Genomic DNA, 16,178 nt, shown 5'->3' with positions numbered 1-16,178 from the left:
AAAACTAAACAAAACAATTCAACATTAGACATTGATACCCCCCCACATAAAAAGAGAAAACTCATATTTTACACTGCAAATAAACAAAAATCACCACCTAAACATAATGATGATTTCAACTCAAGTGATTGGAAAATAAAAGGCAATAATGATGCTGATGCTGATGGTGAAGATGATGATGATGATGACCATTTCTTTTCTCAACCAGCTATAGAGGAGGATGATGTTATCTCTCCTACCACATCACCTGCGTTAACAAGTCAACTACCTAATGACGTATCGTCTTCGATATTGGAACAAGCATTGCACATTGAGATGAAATGCCTTTATTTTGGCCAAAACCTAAAAAATTCGTGTTAATATATCAATATTGTTACAATTATTTTAAGCTAAGAAATGTCCCTAGACATCAAAAATATTTAATTGGTATTTTATTGTCCAGCCGTTGTCTTCCACCAGCCCTTGAAAGTCAACTGTTCTTGCCACGTAGTGCGTGCAAGTTTGATGATTAGACAAGTTCCTTAACTTTGACGTTCTCGTATTCTTAAACAGTTTGACCAATTAAAATACCTTAAAATGGAAAATGTTTCACATTGTATGTAGAAAATATCTGTATAAGTGTTTAATTATTTGTGCTTTTGTTTTGTCATGCTTTTAATGAAATACGTAAACACTAGTTTTGTTGATTCTAACCTTAAAATATTTGTGTTTCGTGGAGCATATCTAGCAAGATACAACAGGATTCAAATAACAGCTTATGTGGTAGTATGTGTTAGTATGTGTATATTCAGATAGCAATTAAATAATTTGCGGGAACTTGCGGGGGGGTTTGATATTTCAACAGATGCGAGCCAGGGTGGAATTCGTCGAGGTGACTTACAGGAAGTTTGGCTGTATAATAATCGCAATGTCATCGCGACTTTTTGATTTGCATGCGAGGAAAAATAGCCGAGTGAACAATTTAACTGACGTATTTCATCGAGCTTTGGATTCTTCTGATCCTTACTTATCAAGCATCGCTTAAAAAAAGAGTTCAAAATCACACTCATTGCCAGTGAAGTTATTGCACTTTTAGCTTCTCCAAATCCAGAAGATGCATCCCAAGTATATAATATTAAAGACAACCTTACAAGTATACCATATTTAGATTTTGATTTAGAAGAAGAACGTTTATATTAATACAAGTTTATGTACTTATTTTTAAGTTTTAAGTTATAATATGCAAAAATATTAAAATAAAAAATTTTCTAACAATTATGGATAAAAAAATTCAACAAAAAAAAAATATAACAACATTAATATGAATTTTATATTAATATACTGCAGTTCTATTATGTGGGCGGCAGGGAAGGAAAGGTGGCAGTTTAAAAAAAAAAAAACCGAAATTCACAAATAATATAAGCAGCAAATTCTCCAAGTTTCAACTTTCTAGCTTTAAAATTACGGTTGTGGCCAAAATAAAGGCATTTCATCCCAATGTGCATTGGAAGACGAAGACAGTTCAAAAAATTTAAACATTAGTGAACTGGCACGAGACCGAATTTTGGATAAAACATATGGCCCAAGAAAAAATGAAAATGGTCAATTAATGCTTGGAAGCAGTCGCATTACTGTTTCCCACAATTACATTTTATTTGATGATAATCAAAAGTGGCGACTTACTAATGGATTATATTCCCTAATTTTTCATAATCATCCAGAAAATTATAATGCAGATGAATTGGAAATTTATAGATCAATTTTATTACAAACCAATGTCTATCGAAGAAATTTTCTTCCAAATGGACAGGTGAAAGGAACGAGAGCATTTAAATATTCTCGCATTATTAAACCACTTTTAGCTAAATCTCCTATTGCTGAATCTACCCGAAACATGCTAATCCACTAATGACTGGGACTGGTTTCATGAGACTTGACATGAATAAACCAAAGTATGTATTTTGGGATAATCCAAACGAATTAGTTGAGCGATTACAGCTATTAATAGCATCGAAATCTGCAGGAAATTCAAGTCATGAGAATGAAATTACATCCATAATTGAAGAACTGAGAGAGGCTCAAATAATATACTAATGAAGTATATATATTAATACAACAGTATTCAAATAAGGTTATTTGCATAATGTCTGTTGACAAGTTTGGACGCTATATTCATGATAAGCAGAGCTCTAACCATTTAAAACGATATGAGAAAACACCAACAAGATTTTTCATAGACACAGATGGAAACTTTAATATTCAACGCAGACGTATAAAAAATGGAGGCTTTCCAAAAGAGAATGGTGACATAGTTATCAAGGAGTACGTTGATAAAGCTGTGAACGATATAAGGACATCGCTAATGTCACATCAAGAGGAGTTAATTATTAGTATTCCTGATGTGAGGGCCACCGATATTGAGGATCGTTTAGACAGACTTGAGGTTATTATTTCAAGTATTATTGAAAAAAAAGGATATTCTAAGTAACTTGTGTGAAAATGAGTAGGCGGGGTATTATTAATGAATTACACGCTCCATCACGTAAACATTTTTTACGTCGTAGGGTTATTATGAAGGGGATTGATGATTTATTTCAAGTGGACTTAGTCGAGATGGGGAAGTATTCATCCACTAATAAAGGGTATCGCTACCTTCTTACTGTTGTAGATGCATTCTCAAAATTTGCATGGGGTGAAGCAATTAAATCAAAAACTGGTAAAGATGTAACTGAGGCCATGGAAAAAGTATTTAAAACTGGTGGAAGAGTACCTAAGAATCTTCAATCGGATGATGGGAAAGAGTTCTTTAACTCACACTTTAAAGCATTAATGAAACGATATAAAATTAATCATTATTCAACTTTTAGTACACTAAAGGCTTCAATTGTTGAACGTTTTAATAGAACATTAAAAGAACTCATGTGGAAAGAGTTTTCTTTCAATGGTACATATAAGTGGATTGACATGTACAAAGAGTTAATAAATAATTATAATAATACAACACATAGAACAATAAAAATGGCTCCCATAGATGTAAACAGCGAGAATGAAAATCATATTTTTAAAAACTGTATACAATAACATAAAAATGTTTACAGGTAGCAAACTAAAAATTGGTGATAATGTTCGAATTTCTAAATATAAAGGAGTTTTTGAAAAGGCCTATACGCAAAATTGGAGCACTGAAATCTTTAAAATTATTAAAGTACAAAATACTAATCCTGTGACATACTTACTGGAGGATTTAAATTCTAATCCAATTAAGGGCGGTTTTTATAAAGAAGAACTGAAAAAAACTAGTTTCCCAGATGAATACCTAGTTGAAAAAGTCTTGAAAAGAAAGGGTAACAGAGCGCTTGTCCGCTGGCTCAATTTTCCAAAAAGTGCTGATAGTTGGATTGAAACATCTGAAATTTTGTAATAATTCAAACACATGGAGAAATATTTTATTCTATTTTTATTATAATTGTTTTTTGTTTTGTATTGATTATAATTATGTGTTGATTATATTATATACATTAGATTTATTTTAATATCTTATATTTAAACATTTTTAAATAAAGTATATTGTTTCAAACTTAAATTAATAGTTGTATTTATTTATTAATATATTTTACAAATTTTTTTTCTTTCTTTTCTTTTTTTTTTATTTTTTTTTTTTTTTTTAGTCTTTCTTAACATTCTTTTAATTTCTTAGCATAATAATCGGAAGCGAAATGCTTTATTAAATGTGTCATTTGGTTGATAGTCGCACTTTCATTTTCCTTCAACTTTCTTTTTAGTCTTTCTGTACGAACAAGACTATCAGTTTGTCTCTGAATTTGAGACTCCAAATCCTGTGACTGAGCTTCTAAAATCGCCATTTCACCCCTAATTCTATTTTCCACTGTTGAATAGTGTCCTATTGCTAAAGTTGAAACTCTATCATCACAAATAATTCGCTTGTCATCTTTATTGTCTAATGTTATTTTCGTTATTTTTATCGTGCTTATTTCATGTCCTCTAGATCTAAACATACACATAGAATCATATTCTTGCTGACCAGTAAATAGACATGTTTTATATCCATCAAATGTTATTTTTTTAAGCTGCTATATTTTATACCCTTGTTCTTTTTCACACACTTTTCAGGCTGATTACCGACACTTTCTGATTTATAGGCATACATCTTTGACCTCAAGCCTACAAACTCTGTCATTGCCCTACCGTTCAATTCATCCTTAAAGAAACCTAAGCGCTTTTTATTACATTGTTTAAAATTATATTGCTTAGCCAGTTCATCTGAATACTCGGATGTATCAAATTTATACTCGATATCATTTCTGATGTCAGCATATAAATCATCAGTTTTTATTGAGTAAACGAATGAATCGGTATCCATATAATTAAGTTGTAATTTATTTTCAAATTTTGGTTTCATATACGAATAATGAAAATCATACATTTTCCATTTTGATAATTCTAAAATTATGAAACCTAAATAAAGTGGTTTATCACAAACGTTTCGTAATTTCTTTAACTGAATCGCATACAGTTTGTCTGTAAACCTTGTTGCGCTATGGAAATTGGGTCGACTTATTAACTCCCTGGCGCATAGTCGTGGACGTCCTCCTTGTGGACCACTGGGTGGAGCTTCCCATTCAGTGACTAGACGGACATCTACATGCTTTTCACTTGACTCAAGACATTTTCCATAAATTGAATTATTTAAGAGCTTGTAAAAGGCTTTTTTAAAAGCAGTGTCTGCCCGGGTTCTATGCTCAGTATTTATATCAATATAAATTTTTAACCAGGGCTTCTGTTTAAATTCAAGGATAGAGTGAATCTTTTTAAGCTTCAATCCATTCTTCATACACTGCTTTAGGGTTTTGATATGAATAATATAACTCTCCTTGTCTTGGAGATCTGCTATTAACTTTTTTGTTTTTGAATTTACTGTGGGGAGCTTGTTGGCTGGACAGAAAGGGAGATCATTATGTGAATCGTGAAGCGAGTATGGATATTCTAAGTCAACCTCTAATATATATCCATACTCGGCGTCATCACTAATATTTTCTACATTAAATTTTTCTACTTCTTCTACTTCTAACCACTTAAACTTTCCATAAGGTAGGGGCTCAGACATGGCCCAACCATACAAATTATTAGCATCCACATACATTAAGTATTCTGACTCCTTGGTAGGATCAAAATCTTTAAGATATTTATGGTTTGCCTTGGTATACCTATGACTACATTGTACTAAGCCCCCTCGAATCCCACACTGTATAAATCGAATCATGTCGATATCCGTGAGTAATTCGAGGGTAATTTGAGTAGTTTTCAGCATAGCATCCCAAGACAAACTCGGGATTGTAAAATAATGAGCAGGATCAAGCTCATGAACTTGTAAACAAATTCCTCTAAAATTTTGAAAAATGTCGGTCAACAACAAAACATCAGTTTTTAAATATAATTCTAAGTAGTCTTTAAGTGATTGACACTTGAAATGACTCCATACTTTACATGCGTGTGCGTAATCATCCTCAGAACATTCTGTCTCTGTCAAATTGCTATAAAACTTTTCCCTTGGTGGAAGAGAAATATCTTCAAGTTTTTGAGACGAATCTAAATATTCGTATGGGAAAACACCTTTCCTACGAAGAAGGGAAAAATCTTCCTATTTGGATATTGATGGCTTAAAACATTTAAATCTTCATCATTTAAATTATTCGCAAGAGTTTCTAGACTAGAGGACATGAATCTGAATGAGTCTAAGAATCTAATTTCCAATGTATTTTTTCCTACTGGAACATATTTTGAAATGGCTATATATAATTCCTTGTTCGTAGGAATTACACGAATTTCTCCTTCTGTTTCACCGAGATCTTTCACAAATAAATGGGCGTCATATTTGGAAAAGTTGTGGAAGAAAACGGGAATAAAATTACCTGTTTTAAATTTGAGATTGCAATCATTATGAGCTGCACCTCGAAATCTGCCTGTAAAGTGACAGTGATCTCTCACTCTGTCATTCCCTAATTTTCCCTCACAAATATGACAATTAAGAGCTGTATTAAAATTTAGATTGTCTTGTTGAGACATTTGAAGTGGAATTATTTTTGACATATGATTTTGATATATCTCGGACTAATCGGACGTTAAATTTTCAATGAAAGTGCGACTAACATTTCCACCTGTTTTTAAAACTAACTTATCTAAATTAGAATTATATACACACTTTATGTAGTATGCAAATGATATTGGAACATGCTTATTAATTAACTTTGTTTTCTCACTTACTGCTACTGACATCGGTTCCAGTATGCATTCAAAGTCCGCATAAACCACAAAAGGCACCTCCAGTTGTCGATGATAATTCGAATATTTCAGCTCTGATTTATTGGGATGTGGTACTTCAGTGACGACATTGCTGCATATTTCCGCATGTTTTGCAGCTCTTGCGTCATTCGTTGAATAAGATAAACATTTGTTGCAGAAAAGTCGCGCCTTCTGTTGCTTACCCATTTGGGCTGAGAGTAGTCTGCAAAAGTAATTTTTTGAGTTTAATTAGCATATTAATTATATTATTTATAATTTTATTTATTTATTTTTTTTTATTATTTATATATTTTCTTTTTATTTTATTTTTTTTTTTTTTTATTTTTATTTTTAACTTTATTCTTACTTACCGTGACATATTTTTTATGTAGACGAAATGTCCGGGAACGTTGGCCGTTGGTCCTTTGACAAACATCAAATTTATGTGCGTATTTTTTTCCACTCCATCTGAATAAAGTGGTCCAATAACTTTATTTATATCCGTATCCCATCCAAGCACATTTATGCTTATGTGTGGATTTTGTGCAGTGAACTTTTTCACATCATCCACCACCACTGGGAAATTTAATCCAGTAAAATCTAGTTTTACGCCTCCTTCAGCGTATATTACATCTGATAATATGTTCACCCTATATGTAGAGCATCGCTGTGGCTTATCATTTGTTGAAAAGCTCGAAAGAATTGCCCACTTAAAACAAAATTCATCGTTGTTATTCACATTTATTACGGCGTTTTTGCGTTGTAGTATTTCAGGGAGCTTGAAATGAGCTGATCCTTTCATTGGATCACATTTCATCATATTCATTTCCATTCTGATGATTCGAATTAGGGTCCAACCACTGTCCCTTTCTTGGAATTCTCCCATTTTTATTTCCAGTTCCTCTTTATGAAAATTCATGTAGGCTGGTAAATTTGATGCTGAAGTAATAAATGTCATTTTAGTTTGGAATGACTTTATCTCAACACGAGTATCATGCTCCTTTACTAGCATATACTCTCCAAAGAACTCAAAATTAATTTGGAGCAAAGGTGGGTGGTCAGCGCTTTTTGTAAATGGGGGAGAAATGCTACACCCGCTTCATTGAAGAATTCAATGGGATTCCTGATTGCAGGCCCCTCATTGACAAACATGTATTGCAGAATTCGTCCCTTGAATCCATCCAGAATCTGCTTCACACTTCAGTTATATGTTGTGTGGCGAAGACTTTATGGGCTTCAGTGCGGATATGATTTTTCCATTGCACTCCCATCGGCAAATATATTTTGCAATATTTGCAGTAAATTCCACTGGTTGTCGCAAGAGGGGGAATGGAACCAGCATTACTAGTGGAGGTGGAGCTGGTGCTGATGATGTTGCTGTTGTTGTTGTTTGTCGAATTCATCTTGCTGTTATTTTGATTTTGTTTGTTGAAATAAAATAAATTTATTTATTTATTATTTTATTTATTATTATTTTTTTTTTTTTTTTTTTTTTTTTTATTTTGTTTTGTTTTTTGTTTTTTGCACTTTTGTCTTTTCTTTAAGACAAGGGAAGACCGGCGTGTTGAAATCACTGGAAGGATAACAAAAAGTTTTTGCTTTTGATTTTCAATGTTTATATTTTTTGTTTTGTTTAAAATGTTTAAATTTAATTTTCGTTCAATTTTCACTAGCANTTTTGATTTTCTTCAAGTTGAAGGGAAGACCGGCGTGATGAAGTCGCTTGGAACACTAACTAAAAGTGAAAGTCTAGAGCTCTGCGTTAATGCTCTATGGTCTCATTCACCTGAGTTTCCAACATATTGATCCAGTTTTGCATTCGTCACGATTGACTGGAAAAAAAAGATCCTTTTTCTTGTGTGGCGCCTCATACCATTGCGAGTTAGAATGTATGGAGGAGTTACTTTCCTTTTTCGATGTTCAGACTTTTTTATCAGAGAAATGGGTATGAGACTGAACCTTTTCCCATACCGCCCCACCCTTATGCTAAAGTCGGCTCTTCTAAGATGAAGACATGAGCCTACATGCATATCACAGCACGTTGCGAATGATATGGGGGAATTGAATGGATGAATGCAGTTTATCACCTTTTCACCCTCCATCCCTTTTTCGTTTGCATCTTCAGTGACCGTCCTTTGGTGGAAAGGTAGCACACACAAGTTCTCTATCACTCCTAAAGATCTCGGGTGACTGTGACCTTCTCATCTCTCTTAATTGCATTGTGCATTCGCAGGTGTACACCGGCTTTTCGTAACATCTTCATCCCTTAAGGATCGCACTCGTTCGTCCTTCCAATTTCTTTAACACAGGTGCAGTGGTATGTGACCTTTTCACCCTCCAACGCGCGCGGGTCGAGCGATATCGCTCCATCGCATACGCACACGAAGCCGTTTCGAGTCGAAGCCGTTTCGAGTGCGCCTTCGGGGCGGTAACGTTCCCGCTCCCGCGCGGATCGAACGTTATCGCTCCCTCTCGAAGCCGTTTCGTGTGCGCCTTCGAGGCGGTAACGTTCCCGCTCCCGCGCGGATCGAACGTTATCGCTCCCTCTCGAAGCCGTTTCGAGTGCGTCTTCGAGGCGGTAACGCACCCGCTCGCGCGCGGGTCGAACGATATCGCTCCCTCGCATANGCACTCGAAGGCGTATCGTGTGCGTTATCGCTCCTCGCCCCTCGCTCCCGTATCGACTGCGTCTTCGGGGCGGTACCGCTTCCGCACACGTTTCTCACGTGTCCTCAATCCATTCAATCACGCCCTAATCAATTTTTATTGCCCTACCCTTTTAAGGTGACAGGGGTCAGATCACCCCTATCTATTTAATTAATGACCCTAATTAACGATTAAAGATCAAAGCTGGCCCGCTTCTGAGGATATCTACATACTAACTTCTCAGATGTAATATTTTTTTTTTAATTACTAAAACTTTAAGTTAGCGTAAGAATGGAAAAAAATTTCTATCGAATTTAATTTGGCATTTTAATTTAATTTAATTGTAGGTCATTTCTACGTCGCAACACTCTCTTTACTTTATGCATTTGCCGAGCAAAGAGAACAAAAGAAAATCAAATGCAAAACAAGCTTAGAAAAACAACAACCACTTTTTACAACAAAACCCTTTTCCTAAAACGCGTGTGTGCGATCGCTGCCTCCGCCTTATCATTCCTCTGCTCTGCCTCTGCCGACGTCGCTGGACAAGCGCTACCCCGCTGCCTGTGCTTTTTGCTGCTGGTACAGGTGCGGATTTAGGGCTGGCCAGGTGCGGATTTCGGGTTGAATTTTCCTCAAGCCGGGATCCAAATGGACGGTTTTCCTCACTTTACATTTTTCCAATGTAGTTCTCTCTATTTCCCGTAGTCGGGAGGTTTTTCAGCTTCCAAAGGCAACACTAATATGAAATAAATTTGGCGTTAGAAAACGCAATTTAATTCTGCCGTTTAAAAAAAACACATACCTTTCAAAAAAAGGCTGCAAAGATTATTTGCAGTTTTCCTGGCGAACGGTCCAGGGAGTTTTCTTTGGCCAACTCGAAGTTGAAGCCAAGAAGAAAATATTTCTCCCGAAAACTTAAATCACTTTTTTTTTTTTTTCCAACCGTTGGCACAATTTATTAAATAAAGCGCTTGGGTGCAATTTATTACGCGCTTGGGTGCAATAATAATTGTTTAAAAAAAATGTGCGCAAACGGATTTAAACTGAATTTTTATTTTTTCACTACACAAAACACATGATCGATGTCTGCGAAGTTTTATTATATTGGCCGGAAAAGATCGAATAAAGCCGCGTGGGTGGTTTATATAGATAAGCTCAGAAAGCTTTATCTGGACCAAAGTTGGCTGCGCTTATCAATGCACCTGCATTAAGAGAGCAAGCTTAAGATAAGCCATTTTTTTGTCAGCGATGCCAGATTTTAATATAGCTATTTTTTTTTTATAATTCAGCTATTATAAACCTACGATACCATCCACAGACTCCTAAGAAACCTCGAACTTGCTTTAGGTTTTTGGGACTGGGCCAGTTTAAGATACACGATATTTTCGACGGATCGGTTGAAATACCTCCGATTCCAATAATATATCCTAAGTAATTAATTCGAGTTACGCAGAAATTGCTTTTGTCGATATTCAGAGTTAAATTTGCTTTCCTGAACTGTTCCGCAATACGAACGAGGATGGCTAAATGCTCAGAAAAGTTTTCGGAGACTATACACATGTCGTCCAAATAACCAAAAACACAATTTCGTAAATCTGCAGGAATAAGAGAATCCATTAGCCTACACATTGTCGACGGGGCATTGCAAAGACCAAATGGCATAACCGTAAACTGGTATAGTGGTCTGCCAGGAACGGTAAAGGCAGTTAACGGTTTAGTTCTTGTGGTAACGCGATTTGCCAATAAGCGTCCTTTAGGTCTAATTTGGATATTATATTCGCTTTGGGGAGTCGAGCAAAAATTCCTTTCAATACTCTGTAAAGGATAAGCATCCTTTTTAGTGACACAGTTTAATCTGCGTGCGTCCAGGACAGAGTCGAACTTTGTTGGGCTTCACAACCAATCTCATGGGCGAACTCCAGTCACTTTCTGCGGGTTCATAACTCCTAAACTTAACATACGATCTACTTCATCGACATTAACTTTTCTACCGCGGGGCTTACGGGATAATATCGTTGTTTTACAGCTTTAGCTTCCCCAATATCTATGTTTGATTCAAAAAGCTTGTTCTTGAACATTTATTCATTCTTATTAGGAGGTGACATTAATTTATACTTCATTAATCAGTTCAGTTCAGTTCAGCTATTTTTACAAGAGTTAATTACAAAAGTGCAATTACAAGAGTGCAATTACAAGAGTGGCCAGAGCCAAGATAAACATCTAATCATAAAAAAAGCCTCTCCAGCGGAGCCAGAGAGATCAGCTGCATTCGCTCGCAAATGTGCCTAAACGTAAGATAAGCTGGGTTGTGTCTTGGCTGTTTAATCCAATTGGGCTTGACCCAATATCCCGGCCCCATTGAAAGTCTGAAGCCAACTTTCAAGAGACAGGCAGCAGAGCGAGTTTATGTGTGGGGCGTCGGTAGACTCCCTTAGCGGTGCGCACGTCAGCGATGCGCACGCGTTGATCCTTGTCTGGTATGGCTGCTTCGATGCGCCCCAACAGCCAGCGTTGCGGCGGCAGGTTATCTTCGTGTATGAGAACCATGTCTCCCACGGAGAGATTCGGGGATGCCTGGGTCCAGTTGGTCCGCATTTGAAGCTCGTTGATGTACTCGTGCGACCAGCGACGCCAAAGATATTGCTTGATCGCGCTGACTCTTTGCCAGCGCTCCAGGTGGTCCACCTTTGAATCCTCGACTGAAGGCTCAGGGAGTGATCGCAGGGAATCACCCACAAGGAAGTGACCTGGTGTGAGGGCAGCCAGATCGTTCGGGTCCGTCGATAGTGGTGAAAGAGGCCGAGAGTTGAGTATAGCCTCCACTTCAGCAGTGACGGTGGTAAGCTCTTCGAACGTCAGACGAGTGTTGGCCAGCGTGCGGTTCAGCAGTCCCTTGACGCTCTTGACGGCTGCTTCCCATAAGCCACCAAAGTGGGGTGCCCTGGGAGGTATAAAATGAAAACTTATAAATTCATTTCGACAAAAATTCGAGATAATGCGAGTTGTTTCATCTTTAAACAGAAACACCTTTAGTGCTTCTAACTTGTTGTTGGCTCCGACGAAGTTTGTAGCGTTGTCGCAAAATATGTCAGAGGGCAATCCGCGCCTTGCTATTAGGCGTTTCAGTGCGGCAATGAATGCGTCAGTTGACAGGTCTGACACTACTTCGACGTGTACTGCCTTGGTAGCGAAGCATATGAAGACTGCAATGTATCCCTTGGAAGGTGCCTTGCCTCGAATACGCGCGTATATGTTAATCGGACCGCAAAAGTCAACACCGCATCTAGAGAATGGTCCTTGACTGCTTCAGGCGTTCGACGGGCAGTTGACCCATGACTTGTTTCTCCAGAGTTGGTCGATAGCGTACGCAGTGTACGCAGGACCTTACGACGCGGCGTGCCAAGTCCCGTGCATTGACGATCCAAAATCGTAGGCGTAAGAGTGCGACTAGAGCCTTTGGGCCGGCGTGGAAGTTCTTCAAATGGATGTGCTGTACGTATTGGTGCACAAAGAAATCCTTGCTTGGGAGAAGAATGGGATGCCTATGGCTGTCAGGAAAATTAGCTAGTTCCAGACGACCTCCGACCTTGAGCAACTCAAACCCATCAGTAACCTGTAGGAAGGGATTCAGATTTCGTAAGTTAGTGCGAGTCGGCTTGCCCTTTTGCAGCAGTCCTATATCCTCAGAGAAATGCTTGGCCTGCAAGTTCCAACAAATGCAGTGCAATGCGCGAGACAATTCTTGTGGTGATGGCGATAATGTTGCGAACGGCTGCAGCTTTCTGGCGAAGTGAACAAAACGAAGTACCCAGGCGACAACTAGTATGCAACGATTGTGAGAACTAATAGTATATACAGCTTCCAGAAGACGATTGTTGATGGTGACTATAGTAAAGGCCGATTTGCGTTTTTCCAGCAGGACCACATCCGGATCAATATTGCCAGAATAATCTGCTGGCCAGTGTAGCTGATCTCGTAGTAAATATGCAGGACCGTCGAACCATATCGACTGCTGTAATTCAGCTGCGTTGCACCCCCTGGAGAGTAGATCTGCTGGATTCTGGATTTCGAAAATACGGTTTCCGACAAACGTAGAAAGTGTAGCCGAATGTTGTTGAATCCAGTGAAGAACAATCTGAGAATCACTCCATAAGAATACCGTTGGTTGGTAGTCTGCAAATATCTTCTGTATCTTGCGCAATAGGTTTGATAACAAGTGCGCTCCACATAACTCCAACCTTGGTAGCGACAATTTCCTAGTGGGAGCGACTCTGGATTTCGATGTTATGAGTCGTATCTTAATGCTGCCATCTGTCCCAACTGTACGTGCATATATACAGCAACCATAGGCTCTGATCGAGGCGTCGCAGAATCCATGTAACTGTAGACTCCGGAGACTCGGCTGTAAGCAAAGGCGTGGTATTGACAGCGATTCCAACGACGAAAGTGATGAGAGAAACGATGTCCATGCTGCATGAAGATTTTGCGGCACCGATTCATCCCAGTCTAACTTGAGCAGCCATAGTTCCTGCAGAATGATTTTAGCAACTATTATTATTGGCGTGACTAAGCCCAATGGGTCAAATAATGATGAGGCTATCGATAGTATTGCCCGTTTTTGAGACTGTTTCCGATGTGTGTTTTGGTACAAATGCGAATTTAAATATATCGTATCGTTGATCCCATTTCAAACCTAACGTGCTGGTCACTGAATCTTCTTCTAAATTCAAATCCTTAATAGTGCGATCGTCGACGAACTTAGTGTAATTTGAGTGCCATTTTGCAAGCTCAAATCCGCCAGTACTAAGAATTTCGGAAACCTCTGCCTTGATTCGAGCGAGGCCGTCCACTGTGTCCGCTCCGCAAAGGAAATCATCAACATAAAACGAGGTTTTAATGGCATCAGCACCGACCTTGAACTGGTTCGAATATTGATCCGCCAGATATATCATGCTTCGTATGGCTAGGTATGGTGCCGTTGCGGTCCCATAAGTTACAGTGTTGAGTTCGAAGGTGCGTACTGGTTCTACGGGGTTGCTCCTCCAGAGAATGTACTGAAACTTACGGTCATCCGCGTCAACGAGGACTTGTCTAAACATCTTAACCACGTCAGCCGTGATCACGTAGCGATATGTGCGGAAGCGTAAAAGCAGTGTATATAGATCGGGTTGAATTGTTGGTCCGACCATGAGCAAATCATTTAGCGATTTCTGACTCGTTGTCTGACAGGATGCGTCGAAGACAACTCTTAGTTTGGTTGACGTACTCGTTGGCTTGAGCGCACAATGATGGGGTATATAAAAATGTGGTACATTGAGTCGTGGCATCTCTACTAAACTCATATGTCCCAGAGCTTCAAATTCCTGCATGAAGTCTATGTATTTCGACCTCATATCCGCTGAGCGACTGAGTCGGCGTTCAAGCGCTTGAAATCTTCTTCGTGCAGTTTCATACGAATTGCCAAGCAAGCTGGGATCCGTTTTAAATGGCAGCCGAACCACTATGCGGCCATCATCGTCACGGCGAACAGAGTCGACGAATTTCTCCTCACATTTCCGCTGCTCTGGTGTGTATATGTCAGCCGACTTGCTAACATCTTCAATCTTCCACAATCGCTCGACGTTTCGGTTAATAGCATCCTCCAGAGTTAATGAGTAGCTGTGAACTATAGTGGGCTTGGTTTGGCAACGACCAGAGATTATCCATCCTAACAACGTTTTTTGGAGAATTGGCAGGTGGGGACCGAGCTTAATTTGACCAACCGATAAGATTTCGAAGAATGTTTCTGTTCCAAGTAGCAAATCAATTCGACGAGACTTATTGAATTTATCGTCAGCGAGGGGCGTGTTTTGAGGTAACTGCCATGATGATATGTCTATATCTGAATCTGGGTTGTATGCGATATGTGATGTAATGCAAAAATCTAGCGACAATTCTAATGCGTTAAAGCGTGATTTGATTGTGGTAGATGCGCGATGCTTTATCTGCGTTTGAGATTCTCCAATGCTGCGTATTTCCATGTGGCGCTTGATACGTGGTATGCGAAGCGCTTGAGCAAACTCATCAGACATAAAGTTAACTTGTGAGCACGAGTCTAGCAGAGCGCGACCTATCTTGTAACAACCTGAGGCATCCTTGACCAGAACCAATGCCGTGGCCAATATTACACGATCTACTTGCGATTCCCTGTGAGTGTGAACAACTGCATTCGATATCTGAGGAGCATTTGACTGAGGTTGAGAAGGCAACGGTGGCGAAGGAGTGGCTCGAACGACTTCTCGATGCAACATAGTGTGATGGGATTGGGAACAGATTCGGCACTTCTGTGTCGACGGGCATTTGGCCACGTGGTGACCCTTGCCGAAACAATTAATACAGAGACCCTAGCTCTTTATGATATGAAATCGATGATGTTACTAAGTTGGGAACATCTAAATGTTTTGTGTTCGCTACTGGAACAAACATGGCATATTGGTGTGGAGCAAGAAAAGGTAAACCCAGGATGCTGCTGTGGAGTACGTTGTTTAGTGGCAATCTGTTGAGTCGCATTAACATCACCGTTGGCATTGCTAAGAGCTTCTAGATATTGGCAGTGACGCTCTACGACCTCAACGCATTTGGGCCAGGACGGCAGAGTTCCGTAATCTAAAGATTCATTCCACTTTCTCTTCGTCTCCTGATCAACTTTATTCATAACAATTGAGATGAGCATCGCCTGAACAATTTGGGTTTCGCTTCCGAGAGATAACAACGAGTTAAACAATGCCGTTGCATTGTCAATAAGGCTGCGCAACGTTTGGCTATTGGATTTCGCAACCTTTGGCAAATTGAATAGCGACGATATATTGTCCAGAAAAACTAGGGTTGGGTTGTCATAACGACTCTTTAGACGCTCAAGAGCCTTTGCGTAGTTTTCAGGTGTAACTTGGAATGCCTTAACCGTTTTCAAGAGCTGATCCACGTAGACAATTTAGCAACTGATTAAATTTCTCGATTGGGATAATAAAGCTTGAGCATCTACAACTTGTTTAAATGACGTAATAAAGTTTTGATATTCCGAGTACTTGCCATCAAATGTAGGTAATGCGAGTCTGGGTAGTTTGATAGATGACGTGTTGAATACGCTGAGCGTCGTATCATTGCCAGATGTATTGTGAACATCAGGGCCGAGTTGATCCTTGATGCTAACTTTGATGGTCACAAACATGTCTTCCAACTCTCTACGAACATCTCGTTGCTGCTCTTCCACATCT

General features: G+C 38.7%; 1 protein-coding gene across 1 annotated transcript; it reads right to left on the bottom strand.

Moving 5' to 3' along the window:
* Positions 1–11,304: 11,304 nt before the first annotated feature.
* Positions 11,305–15,215, bottom strand: LOC138929406 (uncharacterized). The gene is made up of 3 exons (XM_070288838.1): positions 13,619–15,215; positions 12,228–12,876; positions 11,305–11,866 (listed from the first exon to the last, which is right to left on the bottom strand). Exons 1-3 carry the CDS (start codon positions 15,213–15,215, stop codon positions 11,305–11,307), a joined length of 2,808 nt encoding a protein of 935 aa, XP_070144939.1.
* Between the last annotated feature and the right edge of the window lie 963 nt (positions 15,216–16,178).

Source organism: Drosophila kikkawai, unplaced genomic scaffold (assembly GCF_030179895.1).
Source record: "Drosophila kikkawai strain 14028-0561.14 unplaced genomic scaffold, DkikHiC1v2 scaffold_185, whole genome shotgun sequence".
NCBI classification, from domain to species: Eukaryota; Metazoa; Arthropoda; class Insecta; order Diptera; family Drosophilidae; genus Drosophila; species Drosophila kikkawai.
Note: the sequence above shows the minus strand (reverse complement) of the source record. Positions and strands in the feature narration are given on the sequence as shown.